The following is a 20,328-nucleotide window of genomic DNA, read 5'->3' on the forward strand; positions in this document are numbered from 1 at the left end:
GAACACCTCCATGGTATGCAGCAGCGTTCCAGAGAGAGAGGAGTCAGGCTCAATCCAGAAAAGAGTATCATCTGTGCTACAGAGGTGAGCTATTTTGGACATCTCCTCACTGAGGGAGTAAAGCCAGACCCTGCCAAAGTTGCTGCCGTATGAGGCATGGAGCCACCTAAAGACAAAGGAGAACTCGAGACAGTGCTAGGTATGATCAATTACCTCTCTAAATTTGCACCTGGTATTTCTGATGTCAACGCACCACTGCGACAGCTCCTAAAGGAGTCAAGTGAGTTCGTTTGGGATGCCCGGCATGACAAAGCCTTCGAGAAGATAAAAGGACTACTCACATGCATACCAGGACCAGTCTTGGCCTATTTCGATCCTCTCAAAGAGATCAGGTTACAGGTTGATGCTTCCAAGTATGGGCTCGGGGCAGTCCTGTTGCAGGATGGAAGACCTATCGCGTACGCATTAAAGTCACTCTCTGAATGCGAAATCAATTATGCTCAAATTGAGAAAGAACTCTTTGCCATACTATTTGGCTGCAAGCGTTTCCATCAATATATCTATGGCCGTCAAATCGTTGTTGAAAGTGACCACAAGCCCCTTGAGTCAATAATGCGGAAATCCCTGGCATCAGTTCCCCCAAGGCTACAGAGGATGATCCTTCAGCTCCTAAAGTACAATTTCACCATTGTGCATCGACCAAGCAAGGATATCCCTGTCATAGACACATTGTCCAGAAAGTCGCTGTCTGACCAGGACACAAGCCTAAGTGAGGGTATCGATATTCAAGTGCACACAGTGTACAGCAGTCTTCCTGTCAGTGATTCAAAATTGGAGGAAATCGGAGCTCAAACTGAAAAGGACCCACAGTTCCAGACACTGAAAGGAGTGATACAAAGAGGATGGCCTGAGGAAAAGAGGAAGTGTCCCGTGAGTGTGTCAGAGTTCTGGAACCACCGTGATGAGCTTTCGTACCTGCATGGAATAATCTTCAAAGGTGAAAAGATTGTCGTTCCCACGAGCCTTCATTCAGACATGTTGTCACGTGTACATGCCAGTCATTTAGGCGTCGAGAAGACCAAGCAGAGAGCCCGTGACATCATGTTCTGGCCTGGGATGGGGAAGGAAATAGAGAACATAGTTAGGAAATGCTCAATCTGCCTCACATATCGCCCTTCCAACACCAAAGAGCCAATGATCAGTCACAAAGTTCCAGACAGGCCATGGCAAGTTGTGGCTACCGATTTGTTCACCTGGAGCAATGAGGATTATCTTGTGACAGTGGACTACTACAGCAGATATTTTGAGCTGGACAAGCTCAGCAGCACAACCTCAACTGCTGTGATAGACAAACTAAAAGCTGCTTTTGCACGACATGGCATTCCAGAGGCTGTCATCTCAGACAATGGCCCCCAGTACAGCTCGGGTGAGTTTGCGACGTTTGCAAGAACGTGGGAATTTAAGCATACCACCACAAGTCCATATTACCCGCAAAGTAACGGACTAGCAGAGAAATCTGTGCAAACTGCAAAGATGTTGCTGGAAAAGGCTAAGGCTGACAAAAGAGATCCACACCTCAGTCTCCTGGAGTATCGCAACAGCCCTGTTGATGGTTTCAAGTCCCCAGCTCAGCTGTTGATGAGTCATCGCCTGCGGTCAACCCTACCAAATATCAATCAGCAGCTCCTGCCAAAAGTCGTCAGGAGGATGGATGTCAGAGCAAAGAGGTTGCAGAAACAACAGAGCCAAAAAAGCTATTATGAAAGATCGGCTAGACCTTTATCTCAGCTCAAGGAAGGACAGGCAGTTAGAGTACATGAGCAAGGATACTGGAAACCAGCCGTTATCGTCAGATCATCCGGCACTGAGAGATCATATCACGTGCGCACTTCTGATGGACGGGAATATCAACAAAACAGACGTCACCTCCTGGACACGAAGGAACCTCAGGACAGTTCTGACATATCCTTGGGACATGATGGTGTTGAGCTATGTGAAACACCAATCAGCAGTGCACCACACAATGACACTATACACACACCTGACCACACTGATGACCTGCCCAAATCCGTCACTTACAGAACCAGATATGGACGCCAGATAAAGCCCAGAGTCATTCTGGATCTGTGATTGTACAAGGGTGTAGGCGGATCACTGCCCTTAAAAAAAAAAAAAAAAAAAAAGAAATTGTTCACAATGTTCAATGTAGTTTGCGTTTTGTATGTAAAAATCCATTATTGTGTGAACACATACAGTATGCTAGTACTTTAGTATAGTACTATATGGATGCTCTAGTTGGTGCATGTGATTTTTTTTTTGAAAGCTGAATGTTTCTTTCACTTAATATGATATGCAATATGTTTTTTATATTGTTTATTTCAAAAGAAGGGGGATGTAGTATTCTTACATTCTGCTAAGAACCAATCACATGTCAGAGTCATTGTATCCTATGTTCTTATTGGCTATAGCACTTGCCAGTAAAGTTTATGCAGATTGGATATAAAAAGTTCAGTGTGTATTATGCTGCTGAAGAGTTAACACTCATGTTGCGAGTCTGAGTCGAGTTAATAAATCCTCATAATAAGACTAGTTCTGTGTGCACTCAGAGTCTCCTTGAATACAAATCATCATAACGAAAACATAACACTGTCCATCAAAAGCTCACCATCCAATCAGAGTAGATCACTGTTAGACCTGCCCCCACGAGAGGTTTGTGTCAAAACACCAAACGGAAAGCTGCGAAGCATAAGCAAAATCTGTGGCAATGCATTCAGAATCCATTTCGATTAGCGAAAACGAATCTTTGAAAAACATTAACAAAGAATTAAGCATATTTGAAGAGCCTGTTAAATTTGTGCGACTGAGTTAATTTTTTTTCCCATTTTCATTGTGTTTTTCTTCTTTTGTAATGGCATATTTTTGATAGTTTCTGAAAAAGTTACATTCAGGTTTTTAAAGTTATGTTCATTTTTCTTGAAGCAAATGTAATTCTATATATTTCGAAGTTCCCTTGAAGGGGAACAACTGTTTCAAATAAATCCTGTTAAACTTTCCAGTTGTCAAAGAATCCTGAAGACAATAGAAAGATAGGATTAGCACAACTCTTTTCAGCATAATAATAAGATAAGAAGAAGACATGTTACTTCATCAATTGAAGAAACCTCACCAAAATGATTTTGATTATGTAGTTCTTTTACAATAAATAATTAAGTATTAGACCAATTAAGTAAAATATAGGAGAGTCTATCCTGCCTCAAATGGCCCCTGCAGGATTAGCGATCAAACTGGGCTCAAACAGCAGCAGCTTTACCTTCACTGAACCTGACATTGCAAGGTCTTGTCATTTAAAAAGTGTTAGTTGAAAAGGTTACTTAGACTAAATATTGTAGACTTTGAATTTATATTTTTCGCAGACTTTTACAAGCAATATTTCAATCGTATTGTCTGACAAAATTGAAGTGTGCTAGGTTTTACAAGTGTGGATGAATAATGCATAATGTCCCCAGTTCAATTATGTATGTCATAGAAGAGCTGATATGAGCTTTAGCAAACAATGACACTAGTGATAGCTATCACAACAAAGGAAAACAAGCACAAGAGAGAGAAAAAAAGGGTATAAAAAAACAAAGATTACAGTGAGATAGGGATAGCAAATAGGACAGCACAAGCTGATCAAGTCATAATTCTGAAAACTGAAATTAAGAATCATACAACATTTTAAAGACTTTGAAAAATAATAAGAACCTTGCAACTGTGAAATTCCAAAATCTGCTCTAATCCAAACTGCAGCCTAAATACCATCAATCTACGTCAATTGGGAAATATGAAAAAACTGGTCTCATACAACATAAAATTATAAAACAAAATCAGTAAAAAAATAAAATAAACAAAATAAAAGTTGAAACACTACAAAAAAATAAATAAAAATAAAGTCAATACAGCACCTTGACTGAAAAGCCTATGATAGCCAAGATATGCTTCAAAGACTCTTGACAGAAAACAGGCCTCACCAGGTCAAATGTTCCAATAGGCCTTGAACGGATATAAAATACTTCAAATCCAAGTTGTCAAATCCAAATAAAATCAAGGCAATGGCACAAACACCTAAAATAAGATGGCAAGGAAACATGCTGCCATCTTGGATTAATGTTTGGTGATTTAGTTGGCCTAAACACACCATCATTATCATTCTGGATTGGGAGAAGTGACAGATAAATCATTTAATCTGAACACCCAACCACTACAATACACAGTACAGAAATAGTAAGAAGCAAGGTTCATGAAGGATTTTGGAGACCAAATTGTTGTGTTTTTCTCTATATGTAGCATACACTGCATTAATATATTTCCTTATAGTTACAATTATTTTACAATACATATATTTTTATATATATATATATATATATTCGACAGTAGTGTTAAACAGTGTTGTGCTAATATGCATGACTCAGGTTGTTGGCATGCCAAATACTGATAATACATCAGTGTTGGACTGTAATGACTTGAAAGCAAAGCCCTTTTTAATACACTTCCTGTGGGCATCTAAGGTAATTTTAAATAAATTAAAAATAACTAATAATAATAATTCACATGAAAGCGTGTCGATCATAATAATGGATCAGCAACAGAGACCACTTCTTATTGATTAGATTAGTATTGAGTTTTTAATTAATGTCATAATTTTCTGGAAAGGGTGTTTTCTGAGTAAAGATTTACGCACTGTTAGCATCATAATTATTTTTAGTAGAGAGACAAAGAGAGAGAGTGACAGGGTAGACACATGACGCTTCATTTTGCGATGCTTGATTTTTCATTCTGTAGTATCTTGCACTATGTAATGACTAACCAAATACTTTTTAGTTCTGTATTTAGTTGATAGATTTAAACGTGTTGTATTTGAATTGTTTACTGAAGAAATGTTTTGATGCTGCAAATGAAGCTAAATTATAGGCTGTTTACTTTCATATTTAAATATTAATAAACTATAGTTTACAGTACAAATATTGCTTTCAACACTCTCTGCTCTGTTGATGCCTGGATATTCTTTTAAAATAAATGTGAGGCAGTGATAATGAGACAAAGGTGTGTACAGAAACAGGAAATAAGCCAGCAGGTCATATGTCACCAGGAAAGTTACTTTAAAAAGTAATGCATTACAATATTGCGTTACTCCCTAAAAAAGTAACTAATTACATTAGTTAGTTACGTTTTATGAAAAGTAATGTGTTACTTTCTTTACTTTCACATTACTTTTTAAATATGAGTGGGGCTTGATTGTTTTTAATATAAGAAGTTCTATTTATAGCAAATATAAAAAAACAATGAGGCACAATTGTTAGTTTATCTAAAGTTATTTTTGGTTATTAGTATGGTTGAATTGGATCATTAAAGGTCAGTAGCAAAGACATTTGTTAATAAAATTGGATTAAATGCTGTGACGAGTGGGGCGGGGCCGAGAGACGTGGGAACAGAGCGAGGCTGGTGGAGTGATTGGAGATGAGCGACACCTGCTCGACCCACCGGCCTCGAGTCCCACGGAGGAGATGGAGGGATATAAAACTGGAGTGACGACAGTGAAGGACGAGGGAGGACCAGGCCTGGGTTTTTCAGGCCTGTTCGCTTTTTATTTGTGCGCGTCAGTCGTCCGTGAGGGGCTGACGCGCTGTTTTGTCTTTATTTTGTAATTAAAGTTTGATTTGATTGTCTGCCGGTTCCCGCCTCCTTCTTCCCAATAATTATGGAGTTTAATTTGTTTCAAATACATTTGTTTTATTTAACATATTTAATTATTGCAGGTGTGCGTCATATTCTGAGTTTGTATTTCACTGTTGTAATTCATTTTGATAAATGCTTAATCTGTTTTTTGTGAGTGGGATGGATTAATGCACATTCACATTTAGTCTAGAAGTAGAGTAACATCATGTTCAGACGGCGCACACAACTCCTCTGCACTTCCGTTTTCTAGCAATATGGGGACAGAAGATTTGACAGTCAATAAATGGGAAAACAAAGTAACTTGTAAATGAAAAAAGTAATGCGTTACTTTACTAGTTACTTGGAAAAAAAGTATTTGATTACATAACTCGCGTTACTTGTAATGCGTTACCCCCAACACTGTATGTCACCATTTCAATTATTATTGGAATTTACCTTTAGCTGTTACATCACTGTTCTGCTGCAAACATACACTCAGAAAAAAAGGTACAAAAGCTGACACTGGAGCGGTACCCTTTACGTTGAACTGAAAGTAGTTCAATACTATTTGTCCGATGTCTTCCAGAAAAAGAAAATAATCAACCATAATGCTATTCACACAAATGCTTTAAAATTAGGTTACTAAAATAACACAAAAATAAGAGCTTTTATTTGGATAAATATAGTAAAACTTAGAAACCATATGTCAACGAACATCAGATGATTCATTCCAAATTCAAAAACTGTATTGGCAAATTTTGTAAGCTGAAAATGTTTCCCCATCGTACACTTCATAGTCTTGTATTGCGGGCCATTTTTAGACTACGTTTGGCTCAAATTCACAGGACCCAGGGAGCAGTTTCTATAAGTGGCCCCCGAAGGCACTGTGAGTATATTATACAATAAAAGTCTTTAGTGGGGGCTTAAGGCAACATTCCTTGCTGTTCCCATCTGTTCACTGCCCTGTGCCTAGTATAACATGGTATGTCTTTACTGGTAAGGAATTCTGGATAAATGCTTACCTGGTTCTGTCAATCTCATGGTTATCCTCAAACTTTTACAATTCGCTTAATGTGTCTCAAATGTCAAATATTGCCAAACTCAAAGCATTTTAGCATAATAATAATCTCTCAATATGGGTGGTAAATGTGGGACCTTGACAGCCGATACTTGAGCAAACATAATAAAACAATCTACCAACATTTAGCAGTCAAAGGGCTTTAGGGTTAGAAAGGTTTTCTAAACTCCATTTTAACAGCATTTTGAAACTGTATTACATGTCAAATTAACTTAATTATAAAATCTCTGGCAGTATATAAAAATGTACATTGTTTGATTTGGGTCATGTCACAAATTAAATGTAGGGTATTGTTAAAAACTCTTCAGTGGAAAAATTATTTGTATTAAACGGAAATTACAAATATACATATGTTTTACTTATTCAGTCACATTAGAAAAAGGAATAAAGAAATAAGAAATAAAACATGCATTGTATTTTGTGTGATTGCAACCTAGAGTTAGTGAGCTCAATAAAGATCATTGTGCATTATTTAATAGACTGTTTAACTATTGTTCTGACTTAAAATTGTATCCAATCTTCAACTGTGATAATGTTTCACCATATTAAATTCAACATTACTTTGTAGAAAATAGGCTACATGTCAATATGAATCATTCTTGCAAATCTTTACATTAAAAGTTAATAGAAGCTAAGAAAGTGATTTTAAAACCATTTGTCAAGATTTTTCAGGGTGGTCTGGAAACTGTGGATATAACTGATAGTCCTGATATGGAGGTGGAGCTGATGGGTCAGACCGATGAGAATCTGGACCAAACTGACCAGGAGGTCCAGGGAAACCAGGTGCACCAAACTGACCAAGAGGAGGAGCAGGGTAACCAGATGCTCCTAATTGAACATGAGGAGGACCAGGGTAACTAGGAGCTCCAAACTGACCAGGTGGTCCAACCACATGAAGTGGTGGGGCTTGTGGAGCAATAGGAGGTGGGTTGGGGTAAATATTGATTTCTGCTGGTTGATTCCAGATTCCAAAGTCACTGTTTTTAGGATCTGACACAGGCTGAGGAGGAAGAATCACAACTGGGAATTTAATCTCTGGATCTGAGGCATATGGCACATCCAGGTAGACCTAGACACAATGCAAATATATTGAAATATTAATGATTCAGTTAGGACTGTACTGTAAATTTGTAAAGATGTCCAAATGCTTATTGTTATGCAATTATCGTGTGCATTTGAATGTTTTTTTAGGTCAACATCAAATTTTTCAGGCAAATAAAAAAAAATACATTAATTTTAAAAGTAGGTATTATACTGTAGAATTGATATAAAATATTCAGTAACAGAAACACTGTTTTTCAATCACAGCCCTTAATTTGTTAAATGGTTAAAATGTTAAAATGCACCTTTAAAATAAAAACACAATGGTATGCCAATCTGATTTATGTGCTCACTTCACTGCAATGAGTTGGTTTAGATGTTAAAACTCACCCTGAGTCTGTACTCAACCTTGAGGATCCTACAGTTTAGGATAGATATGGCAAGGCTGGGTGGAATGGACAGCACTTTGGTGACAGTTTTCTTTGAGTTTGGCTCAATGGGTTCCCCTTCCTCTTTAAGCAGGTCATGTGTGTGAAGTTTTCTCTTTCCTCTCGCAAAAAAGCTGTGTTTTTCATACAAGCAGTATTTTGGCTTGATTGAACGGGACGAATTGTTCTGAACTTCAGCCAAAACTTTCAAGCCCTCTCCTGTGGAGATACATACACTTAATTTAAAAAAACAACCTTTGCTTATCCAAAAAAAAGAAAAAAAAGAAAAGAAAAACAACAATCCAGTCCCTGCTCCCCACATAGATGTTTACAATTGTATCAACATTTTGCATATGCTGCATTTAGCTACAAACACATTAAAAAGTTTTTCTGTGCAGTTTCTGGATCTTGTGTATCTGCAATGTAACCCAAACATAATGACTGTCCTGAAAAATAGATAAAAATTGCTATGTCAAACTGATTTGATGAAAATGGCCATCTGATGTAAATCGAACTTTGGGTTTACTTGACACAACAGAACAAGAATGGTTGACAATGAGGGAACATCAACAATTCTGAGATGTTACAATAACAAATACAATGTTACCAAGGTAGTATCCCATTTTTTCTGTGTTTATTCTCATGGAGACACTCCCAGAGGTGAAGAGTTTCATTTGCTTATCTTTGGTTCCATACTGAGGTGCCTAAATAAGACAAAACGTAATACATAGAAAAGGTGAGAAAACCTCAAAACATATAGAATGTATGGAGGCACGTGCACACATAGACATCAAAGTGGGCTTGAGCACCTGCCCTTTTTCTTCCTCGAGAGAAAGTGCCCTTTTTTCTGGGGAGTTTTTTGCATTTTTATAAGAGAATATATGTGTACATTTCTGTTTGCACACAGCTTTCCCTGTCAAACAAATAAAAAAATCGTAATATCAGGTTACGTAATATCGATGTTGAAAGACTCGAGCTCTGATGCCTTTCTCCCTCTGCGTCTCTGCAGCACAGCAGTGTAGCACACACTGATCCAGCACATCACAATCACAGACAAACAGAGACCTGCTGAAGAGAAGCCCTCCCTTTCCAGTTGTGTTTGTCTTGCTGTGGAGATGAGTGGTGATGAGCAAAGACTAAGCTACCTGTGCCCCAAATTTATAGCTAATTATGCAAAAGACAAAAGGAAAATATAGTTAATTTGTCTTGGTAACTACCATGTAAGTTAGTTAAAGTTTAGCTTAGGCAATAGGAAGTCTAGGTAAGACCACTGCACGTCATTTCACCGCATGATTCATTTTATTAAAATGCATTTAAAATGATCATGAAATTCAAGATATGGGGGCAGAAGTTAATATATTTATATCATTTCATAGAGTTAATCAGTATCACATGAAGTTTTTTTTCCACCAAAAAGCAGCATGATTACAAATGTGATATTGATTTTATACAGCAGATCAATAAACAAGAATTTAATTTTAAGACACTTATGTTTTAGACACAATATTGACGGTGTTTGCTCTATTTCGCCAACAAATATAGCATCATGAGCAACATGATGCTGTTGCAATGACTAACTTACTAACAGTGACTTGCATCCACCTACTGATAATTTTAATTTCACATTTAAAGTATATATATATATTTTTTCCACTTGAGCCCCGGCCCCTCAGAACTTCTGTGCACGTCCCACATTAGGTTTTGTAAAAACATAATCTCACCATTAGTTCAGGACCAGTCAGATCAGCTTTGGGTACATAGTGGAACTCTGCTTTGTCTTTACTAGAAACACGCATTGCTCTTTCTAGTTTTGCCTCCAAAGCATACACAATTTTTCCAACTGAACCTTTGAAGGATGGTGGGAAGTGTCTATGAAGAAAAGAATGTGTAAATGTGATTATTTCGCGACAACAAACAAAAAATCTGGGGGGAAAAATAAATGTTGGCATAGTCTCTTAATTTATTAATAATATTTTATTAATATATATTTTTAAACTTTTTTTTAAGTATTTTATATTTGAAAACATTTTGTCTGCTAAATCAAAATGAGGTAACGAACATGCAGGATGCCATGAAAGGAAAACCATTGACAAAAGAGAGAATACCTTTGGACCTTCATAAGTGTATCACATTCACATTCAGAACAGTACAGAAACACTTATAATAGTTATAGTGATCAAACAAATTAGAGTAAAGAAGAGATCCTTTCATTCTCGCCTTTGTAGTCCGAAAACTCCATTCTGAAAATTTCAATAGTTGGCAAACACGTGATGCACCAGTCACACTGACAGAGCAAATATGCAAATGATTTAGAACGTTACCCAGAGGTTTACGAAAGTACAGTGTGAAACGTCACCTTGTGAATACCCAGGATTAATTGTTAACCCTGTGTAAAGTATGAGCAGTGTCAAACTTGAAGATAACCCCTTTTTCCCAAATTTCACACGTTTTAAAGCACATTTTACATCTCAGACATTCTTATTCACTTATCCACATACACGTTTTACAGACCCAGAGTCACAATTAATGAAAAGCGAAGAGTTGTGTAACTTACTGTTGAGGCAACTGAAAGGTGAATGGGTAAACGTGACGCCCTGGTGCCACAACCAAAGAATCTAATAAGTCACACAGATGAATGCAAAGAATATGTTTCAGATTCATTTCCATACCTCTTCTTACTATATTCATGTAACTTGAGAACAGACTTACACGGCTGTCCGAAGGGATCGTTCAGCATCTCAAGGTCACCTACAAGATTCACAAAACATGCTTGTTGAATCGACCTGATGTCTTACACAGAAAAATGCACAGCTAGTTCCTCCTACCATGTGTTTTGTCCTCCAGAACGAAAAACCTCTCCATGGAATAATACTTCTCCTTATCCGAGTAAACAACAGTTGTTTGACCATAACGTTCTGTCCAGCACACTTTTGCTTTACCTTTGATTTTCACACTCAACGACTGGATAAGTGTGTCCTTCGCTACATCTAGAATGACATGTCCCGATATAAAATCCCCACTGGTGAAGGTATTGCTCTGATTGATAGAATTGTAAGTAACAGAAATGTTTTTCACAGTGAGGGACATGTTGCTTGGTGCCAATATCCGCTTTTGAAGTTTGAACTCAATGAAATCACTTTACAGGCTTGCTGCATGCTACAGTATGTGGACTTCCATCTGTAGGTGGGACATTCTCAGGCACAAATTAATGCACAGGCTTGCCTAAGCTGCAGCCTAGGGGCCCCATGTGTGCAGGGGCCCATGATTGGCCAGAATATTTTTTTATTAATTTAAATTTACTTCATCACAAACAAAAAAAAAAAAAAACATTGGCCCATAAGAAACACTGAAGAGTTATTGCAGAGCATCTGACAAAATGTGTTGTATTGTAAAATGCATGCACTGCATTGCAGAGAGTTCACAAGATCTGAGATTGTTAAATAGTGCATGTGTGTTCCAACGATTTTAATACCCCGCATTTTTAGAGCAATTTCCTCACACTCGCAAATTAGGCTACATCCAATATCTATGCTGTAATATTAGCATGTATGCTATAATAGGTTATGTAGATGACTTTAGCTCTGTATCAAAACGTTTTTAAAATAAAAAAAATAATGTAACCAAAATAAAATGTTTTAGAAACATGAAAAATACCAACCTCCCAGCTAACAATTGTTGGTTCCCAGAACATTCCCAGAACGTTAGTATTTTGTTTCCAGAACGTTCCCAGGATGTAGGTTTTTGGTTCCGAGAACATTCTTTTTTTATGGTTTGATTTTGATTAGCCAGGAAAGTTTTCTTAAAGTTTAAAAATAATTAAAGAATAAAAAAATGTATTTTGTAGTAGGATAGTGTACAGTTTGTGCAGCAGGACCTTCTTTTGATCCGTAAACAAAAACCTCTCACTTAACATCATGTTCTCTTCAGTTAAGCATTTTAAATTCCACTGAAATCATACTTACTCTCATAAAAATATTAATTTTAAGTAATCATTCAATAAAGAGATTGATAAATGAGTCAATCAGCCTGTAAAACGAAAAATGACAATTCTGCAAGTGCGCAGAAAATGAAATGCAGAAAATGAAGATGAAACAAACCCACGAATTTATGATTTCTGTTATCACTCTATGCTTAACCCTGGCTTAACATCCTAATTTATATTGTGTTTTGATTGATCTAATTTCTTTATTTTAATTAATGCTGCATTAAACGAATTTCAGTGCTCTGTATAGGTAAGAGGTGGCGAACGTCGGTCCTAGAGAGCTGCAGCCCTGCAGAATTTTGCTTCAACCTTAATCAAACACACTTGAACAAGATAATAAAGGTCTGAAGAGTTACTAGAAAGCTACAGGCAAGTGAGTTTTAATAAGGTTTGGAGCAGACCTCTGCAGGGCTGTGGCTCTCTAGGACCGGATTTCACCACCCCTGGTACAGGTCATTACACATTAACATCTGCGACATTTTCATTGGCAAGATAGTTCCCCTTCAGGAACTCGAGCTGCATCGCAAAACACCCCTGTGTTTCCACGCTCTGAAACACGTGTGTAATCATTCCAAAGGAATCCTTGGTTACATCACTGGTGGAGATGACGTAGGGACCAGGAAGTATAAAAGCACATCCGCTCAATGTGTGTATCGTCTATTTGATTGTTGTCCATCTTTGAATGAGTGATTTTCATATGGCAAGCAAAGATAAGAAAGTAGACAAGCAATCTCCAATCTGACTATGTGTTCCTCCCTGTCCGCATTTCATTACGGGTGGGAATACACACAGTTTGTGTGTGGATGCAGTGGCTTAGAGCACAGGAATCACTCATCGAGTTTGCTCTTAGGACGCTCTTCCTGCACGGCAGTCAAGAGAGTAAAAGCCCAGTCACTTACTGTCACACAGTTTCAGAGACTGTTGGATCTGATGGCAACTGCATACAATGTGACACCTTTTGCCCTGCTGTACATGAGACCCTTACAGTGGTGACTCAGGACCAAAGGGTTTTCAGGACCAACCCATTTTTCATGATCAAGGTCACGCTGCTAGGCTTATGGCCTTAAACATGTGGAAGAAACCAGTGTGCATTATCTCTCTAGATTTATAATTTACATCTTTTAGAAACCCATTTAGAAACCCATACTAGCACAGGAGAATACATCAACATATTTCTATATTTGTTGTACATCACAATTTCAAAATAAAAGTTTAAGCCCTAGCTCTGAGTTTGCATATGACCAAATATTTAAATTATATGGATTTAAACATCGTTCAATCATGGTGTAAACTGAAACATCACCAGGCCCCCTCTGCAGGCATTTGTTAAAATACTTAATGTAGGCCTACTTAAGTTGGTTATGTTCATATCATGTACTGTAGAAATAGATTTTTTCTCACTAAATTGGTATATTTGAATGAACTGACAGACAGCTATGTAGCTCTCTAACAGTAGCATGAGTGTATTATAACATTTAACTTTATTATCCTTGCAATCATTATGTCTCATGTTAATGATCTAAAAACTTTTCTTGTAAATTTTTATATATATATATATATATATATATACAGTACAGACCAAAAGTTTGGACACACCTTCTCATTCAAAGAGTTTTCTTTATTTTCATGACTATGAAAATTGTAGATTCACACTGAAGGCATCAAAACTATCAATTAACACGTGGAATTATATATGGAATTATATACATAACAAAAAAGTGTGAAACAACTGAAAATGTCATATTCTAGGTTCTTCAAAGTAGCCACCTTTTGCTTTGATTACTGCTTTGCACACTCTTGGCATTCTCTTGATGAGCTTCAAGAGGTAGTCACCTGAAATGGTCTTCCAACAGTCTTGAAGGAGTTCCCCGAGAGATGCTTAGCACTTGTTGGCCCTTTTGCCTTCAGTCTGCGGTCCAGCTCACCCCTAAACCATCTCGATTGGGTTCAGGTCCGGTGACTGTGGAGGCCAGGTCATCTGGCGCAGCACCCCATCACTCTCCTTCTTGGTCAAATAGCCCTTGATGCCTTCAGTGTGACTCTAAAATTTACATAGTCATTTTTTAATTTTTACTAATTATAAATTACTCAATCCGCTGTTAACAAGATATAAAAGCACATAATATGTGAGTAAATTCTGATTTATATTTCATACATAAATAGAAATCTATAAAATATATTACTCAGTCTAACAATAAACTAGTGTCACAGTATGTTCAAAAAAGTTTTTGGTCTATATTGTAACAGTTTAAGTTCTGAACACATTGTTTTTAACATTTTATGGAGAACTTCATGGTAAATTCATAACTTTTGTAACAATTTATCAGTTTATGCAGAAACTGAAAAAAAACTTTAAATAAAAAAAGTGTTCATGCTGCCATAAAGCTGTCACTTAATACAATTTAACATTTCAAGTTGAATACATGTATTCAATTGTAAAGCAGCACAAATGCTTACTTTAATGTGAAACAATTTATATATATATATATAGTACTCTTCTTAAACGGGTCATATAATGAGATTTTAATTTTCCCTTTCTCTTTGGAGTGTTATAGCTCTTTGTGCATGAAGAAGATCTGTCAAGTTGCAAAGCCTAAAGTCTCAAACCCAAAGAGATATTCTTTATCAAAGTTAAGACTCTGCTACGCTGCCCTAAAACGGCTCATTCAAACATGCCACATGTCTACGTCACTATGTGGAAAGATTTGCGTAATGCCGCAGAAATGTTCATGCAAAGAAAGAAGGCATGGTTTCAGTAACCGCAGTTAGTGTTGAAGCTGCCATGTCAGGGAGATGCAAGACCAAAAGCACTTTATTAGGCCTTCCGAAAGTAGATGCATTTAGGAATCTTTAAGATGACTTACAAGTTACAACAGAACCGCAACGCATTTTATGGATGGTAATGCAAAAATGGTAATTCTGTCTTTGCTATGACAATCTGGCGCTTCTGAATCAGCTACTGTAAGTATGTTTTGTTATTAGTTTAAATATTTGCTATTGACTGTTCAATTGCAGAGTTTTGCGGATTGCGTGTGTGTGAGAGAGAGATAGACAGTGGAGTCAGCAGTCTTAACCGTCCGAGGCTTGTGTACTGCAAACACATACAAGCTTCACACCACTCTGTTCCCTTTTCAGGCTTGAACTGATGACAAAACTAAGAACATTATTAAATGTCTTTACATTTATTTAGTGGTGTTCGGCCAATCACAATGCACTGGGTCAGTTGGCCAATCAGAGCAAACTGCGCTTGTTGGAAGGAGGGACTTTATAAAAAAACGTTTGAAAGAGGCGTGGCATAGAGGACCTACAATAATGTACAGTATTTTAAAAATAATGTGTTTTTTGAACATTAAAGCATGTCAACATATTCTGTTAAACCAAATACACAAAATAATGATCTTTTAAAAAAGCATCATATAACCCCTTTAACAGATAAAGCAGGAAATATATTTTTCATGGGATGTAAAATGTAGCACTATACTGAAGGTTCAGAAATACAAAAATAAATAGTATAGAATGTTGTTTACTTATTAACAGTCAACATCACTACCTAAAATGTAAAAGGATATACAGGTATATATAAATAAGTTCAAAATTATAGATAAAACAATAACACAAAAGAAATCTAAGGTGATTCTAAAAATCACATTGTCAAGATTTTTCAGGGTGGTCTGGCCACTGTGGATAAAATTGATATTCCTGATAAGGAGGTGGAGCTGATGGGTCAGACTGATTTGAAACTAAAGGACCAAAGTGACCAGGGAAACTAGGTGGAACAAACTGACCCCGAGGTCCAGGGTAACCAGGAGCAGGAAACGAATTCAGAGGAGGTCCATAGTAGCCAGGGGCACCAAACTGACCAGGTGGTCCAACCACGTTAAGTGGTGGGGCACGTGAAGCCATAGGAGGTGGGTTGGGGTACACATTGCTTCCTGGTGGATGATTCCAGATTCCAAAGTCACTGTTTGTAGCCCCTGAGACAGGCGGAGGAGGAAGAATCACAACTGGGAATTTAATCTCTGGATCTGACGCATATGGCACATCCAGGTAGACCTAGACGCACAGATATTGAAGAACAAATTTTAAATTAAGAGCAGGTAATGACAACAGAAACCCATCTATGCTTGATATAAGCAATCAGCACATCCCTTAATTTTAAAATACAGTTAACATGTTATGATCCAACTTTAAAATAAAATCGAACACAGATACGTCGTTCTAATGGCAGTGCTTCAGATGTTAAAACTCACCCTGAGTCTGTACTCAACCTTGAGGATCCTACAGTTTAGGATAGATATGGCAAGGCTGGGTGGAATGGACAGCATTTTGGTGACAGTTTTCTTTGAGTTTGGCTCAATGGGTTCCCCTGCCTCTTTAAGCAGGTCATGTGTGTGAAGTTTTCTCTTTCCTCTAGCAAAAAAGCTGTGTTTTTCATACAAGCAGTATTTTGGTTTGATTGTACGGGAAGAACTGTTCTGAACTTCAGCCAAAACTTTCAAGCCCTCTCCTGTAGGGAGAATCATGAATCATTCAGAATCATGTTACATATGAAAAATACACTGAAAATTAAGAAGTCTGTACAGATAATATAAGTTTTGCACAAACTATGTTACATTAATGTTTTCCTAAAAGAAAAAAAAAACAAGTAGAACCATTTTTACAAATGGTGCGTGGGTTTAGATGGGTTTACAGTTGTGTAACAGCTGAAAACACACGTTCTAAAAATACCTCATTCATCATTTTAATCTACTCGCTTGCACAAGAGTGCATAGACTGTAAACATGAAACTCAAGAATGGAAAAGTCCACCTAACAGTGTTCACCTACTCCACAAAGATGTGTTTATTGACAATGGGAGAAAATTAACACTATTAGAAATACAATTTTACCAAGGTAGTATCCCATTTTCTCAGTGTTTATGTTCATCGAGACACTCCCAGAAGAGAAGAGTTTCATTTGTTTATCTTTGGCTCCATGCTGAGGTGCCTAAATAAGACAAAACATGTAATACAGTTACAAAACATATTAGATGAATGCATGGTAAAGACATACATGGGATCGTAGTCTCACCATTAGTTCAGGATTGGACACAACTGGTCTGGGGACATAATGAAACTCGGTTTTGTCTTTGCTGGAAATACGCATTGATCTGGAAAGTTTTGTCTCCAAAGTGTAGACAACTTTTCCAACTGAACCTTTGAAGGTTGGTGGGAAGTGCCTATAAGGAAAATAAATGCTTTATGTAAAATACATAACTAAAATACACTACATTTTAATATTTTTGAAAAGAAAAATTAAAAGTTGTGTTCATTTGCATGAATTCAAGAAGCAAAGAGAGCTAGTACTTTGAACTTTTGACTTTTTGTTTATTTAGTTGAATGGTATAGAAGAGTAAAACAACGTGAATAAGTTACATGTCTGAAGCATGGTACATTTTAAACCGTTCTTAAAATGAGTTTCTGTCTTAACTTACTGTAGAGGCAACTGAAAGGTAAATGGGTAAACATGACGCCCTGGTGCCAGAACAGAAGAATCTAAAAAGTCAAAATCAAATTAAAAATCAGATTTTTTAAGTATATTTCTGAAAGCTCTTGTTGCATTATTCATCTAATTCGCGAACAGACTTACACGGCTGTCCTGATGGATCTTTCAGCATCTCATTTCCTGCAAGATCAAGTTACAGCACAATATACAGCTGGTTAAATCGATCTGGTCTCTTCTAAATTTAAAGCAAAACATACAGCAGCAGTAGTTCCTCCTACCATGTTTTATGTCCTCCCGAACAAAAAATCTCTCCACGGAATAAAACTTCTCCTTATCCGAGTAAACCACAGTGGTTTTGCCGTGACGTTCGGTCCAGTGCACTTCTGCTTTACCTTTAATTTTCACACTCAACGACTGCATTTTTGTGTCCTTCGCTACATCCAGAATGACTTGTCCCGATATAAAATCCCCACTGGTGAAGGTATTGCCCTGATTGATAGGATTGTAAGTAACAGAAAGGTTTTTCACAGTGAGGGACATCTTGTCTCCTGGCGCCGATATCTGCTGCTTCCCAGCTTCAGTCACGCGACTGCAGGAAACAATCAACAAAAGTATGTGGTGGGTAGAGTTGTGACGTTCGCGAACGAACCGATTCTTTTGAACGGCTCATAAACATGAACGATGGGAGCCGAGTCGCGGCTGGAGGGGAGCCGTTCTTTCTGTCGTTCTTTTTTCCTATGCGTATTTCACACAGATGCACACAAATGAGCTCCTCCGCGAGACAGAACAGTTATAGGGGGAGGGGCGCACCCAGCGCAGGCCAACCCTTTATAGCGTGATGATATTAGTTATTAGTTGTGCACGCATCCTTCACGTGACTACTCCAGTGGAAAAAAACCCTGCATGCCTCTGTCATTGGGTAGGAGCGTTGAAAAAAAGCTGTTTTGCACGGACATTCATTGCAGCCCACTTTGTTATTGTTCATTGACTTGAAGTGGCTGATGTCCTATTTGCAAAGTTTACAGTAGTAGTAGTATGTAGACATTTCCATTTTATTTATTCTAATTTTATCTACTTTAAATATTTTTTGTTTTCTTGTGTGATAACAATGTTCTTGTGTGGAAGTGTTTGTAGTAAAAGCTGTTTTGCACAGAAATTCATTGCAGCTGGCTTTGTTTTTTATGTTTATTCGTGAGTAGGTATTGTATGAATAACATAAGTCAACGTAGCTTTACACACACACACTTTGTACTAAAGGTAAATCCAAAATAGTGATGTCACTGTCTAAGCAGAGGGATTTGTGCAACCCTATGGAATATAGTCCACACATTAGGCCACGGGGAAGTCGTGGCCTAATGGTTAGAGAGTCGGACTCCCAATCGAAAGGTTGTGAGTTCAAGTCCCGGACCGGCAGGAATTGTGGGTGGGGGGAGTGCATGTACAGTTCTCTCTCCACCCTCAATCACTGCTCACTGCTCTGTGTCTGTGTCTGTGCATTTCGGATGGGTTAAATGCAGAGCACAAATTCTGAGTATGGGTCACCATACTTGGCTGAATGTCACGTCACTTTCACATGACAAATGAGGTAATAATCAATATTTCAGAATAATTCAAACTCAGATATTGGTGTGTGATATCTGAGTTTTAATTATTTGACTACAAATCTCACCTCATCATTCTTCCCAGTGATTATTTCCAGGATAAACTGAGATGCCTCCAAGCTGGCTTCTTAAAACTGACTAAATATTTAAAAGAGCCAAAAGAGCCGTTCTTTTGAACGGCTCTTTGAAAGGAACGGATCGCGAAGATCCGGATCCCCTCAAAGAGCCATAAATCCCATCACTAGTGGTGGGCTTCTCCAGCTGGGGGAGGGACATACTTGAAGCTAATGTTGGGCGTGGTTTATATTTACATTTGGATATGGTGAAAATGAGATTAGTTAAATTAAATAATCCAAGCCAGATCTCAAGGGACTGTGAAAATAGTAAAACTGTAACCCATGGTTTTTTGGCTTGTTGACTACCATTTGTATAACCACAGATTTACTACAAATACCGTGGTTAAACTATGCTTAATTTAGTAAAACCATGGTTAATTTTCGTAAGGGTTGGGAACAAATCTGAGGAAGGTTACACAATTCTGCCAAAGGCTTCAAGAGCACAGCGGCCACCACAATTTACCATAAAAAAAAAAAAAACCGTTTTTGATGTCCACAAGATGGCAGCACGCTAGATGTGAACAAATATTGAACCATTCCAATAAACCATTATTGACAATTAAATAATACAATCAAATAATAATTAACATCATATGTAAAGAAACACCTTTTCAAAATTTCTTTTAGGCCTAAAATCTGAAAGGCCGAGGTTGTCACATCTTTTAACGCAGTGATATTTCCCAATAAACTTGTAAAAATGTCCCAATAAAAACAAAAAACACTTACCCTGACCTGACGTTTCTGTGATTGTATTAGGTATCTGACTCTAAACCTTCTTTATTTTTTTACAATACTGTTATCGGCTCTCACAAAATAATCACTTACTTTTACAGGAAAAATAAACCAGCATACAAAATACACACACATTATTTATTTAGCCAATGAGAAATCTGTCTTGCTGGTAA

The 20,328-nt window shown here is 37.4% G+C and overlaps 2 protein-coding genes across 2 annotated transcripts; both read right to left on the reverse strand.

The window, feature by feature from the left end:
- Positions 1–7,185: 7,185 nt before the first annotated feature.
- On the reverse strand, positions 7,186–11,373 carry LOC132141034 (arrestin domain-containing protein 3-like). The gene is made up of 7 exons (XM_059550184.1): positions 11,067–11,373; positions 10,951–10,989; positions 10,796–10,856; positions 9,963–10,110; positions 8,849–8,945; positions 8,204–8,460; positions 7,186–7,841 (listed from the first exon to the last, which is right to left on the reverse strand). The coding sequence occupies exons 1-7, from the start codon at positions 11,326–11,328 to the stop codon at positions 7,431–7,433; spliced, it is 1,275 nt and encodes a 424-aa protein (XP_059406167.1). The 5' UTR covers positions 11,329–11,373; the 3' UTR covers positions 7,186–7,430.
- Positions 11,374–15,431: 4,058 nt separating this feature from the next.
- zgc:110626 (uncharacterized protein LOC550588 homolog) lies at positions 15,432–18,319 on the reverse strand. Its single transcript, XM_059550183.1, has 7 exons — positions 17,985–18,319; positions 17,851–17,886; positions 17,696–17,756; positions 17,293–17,440; positions 17,112–17,208; positions 16,474–16,730; positions 15,432–16,276 (listed from the first exon to the last, which is right to left on the reverse strand). Exons 1-7 carry the CDS (start codon positions 18,244–18,246, stop codon positions 15,875–15,877), a joined length of 1,263 nt encoding a protein of 420 aa, XP_059406166.1. The 5' UTR covers positions 18,247–18,319; the 3' UTR covers positions 15,432–15,874.
- Between the last annotated feature and the right edge of the window lie 2,009 nt (positions 18,320–20,328).

Source organism: Carassius carassius, chromosome 5 (assembly GCF_963082965.1).
Source record: "Carassius carassius chromosome 5, fCarCar2.1, whole genome shotgun sequence".
NCBI classification, from domain to species: domain Eukaryota; kingdom Metazoa; phylum Chordata; class Actinopteri; order Cypriniformes; family Cyprinidae; genus Carassius; species Carassius carassius.

Bases quoted from the DNA above. Each gene is read 5' to 3' on its own strand.
- LOC132141034 (XM_059550184.1), bottom strand. From the start codon at position 11,328: ATGTCCCTCACTGTGAAAAACATTTCTGTTACTTACAATTCTATCAAT. The intron at 10,990-11,066 runs GTAGGAGGAACT...TGAATCTTGTAG, and splicing joins TCTGGAGGACAAAACACATG to GTGACCTTGAGATGCTGAAC. The intron at 7,842-8,203 runs GTGAGTTTTAAC...CATTGTGTCTAG, and splicing joins AGGTTGAGTACAGACTCAGG to GTCTACCTGGATGTGCCATA.
- zgc:110626 (XM_059550183.1), bottom strand. From the start codon at position 18,246: ATGTCCCTCACTGTGAAAAACCTTTCTGTTACTTACAATCCTATCAAT. The intron at 17,441-17,695 runs GTAAGTTAAGAC...TTTTCCTTATAG, and splicing joins ACCTTTCAGTTGCCTCTACA to GCACTTCCCACCAACCTTCA. The intron at 16,277-16,473 runs GTGAGTTTTAAC...CTGTGCGTCTAG, and splicing joins AGGTTGAGTACAGACTCAGG to GTCTACCTGGATGTGCCATA.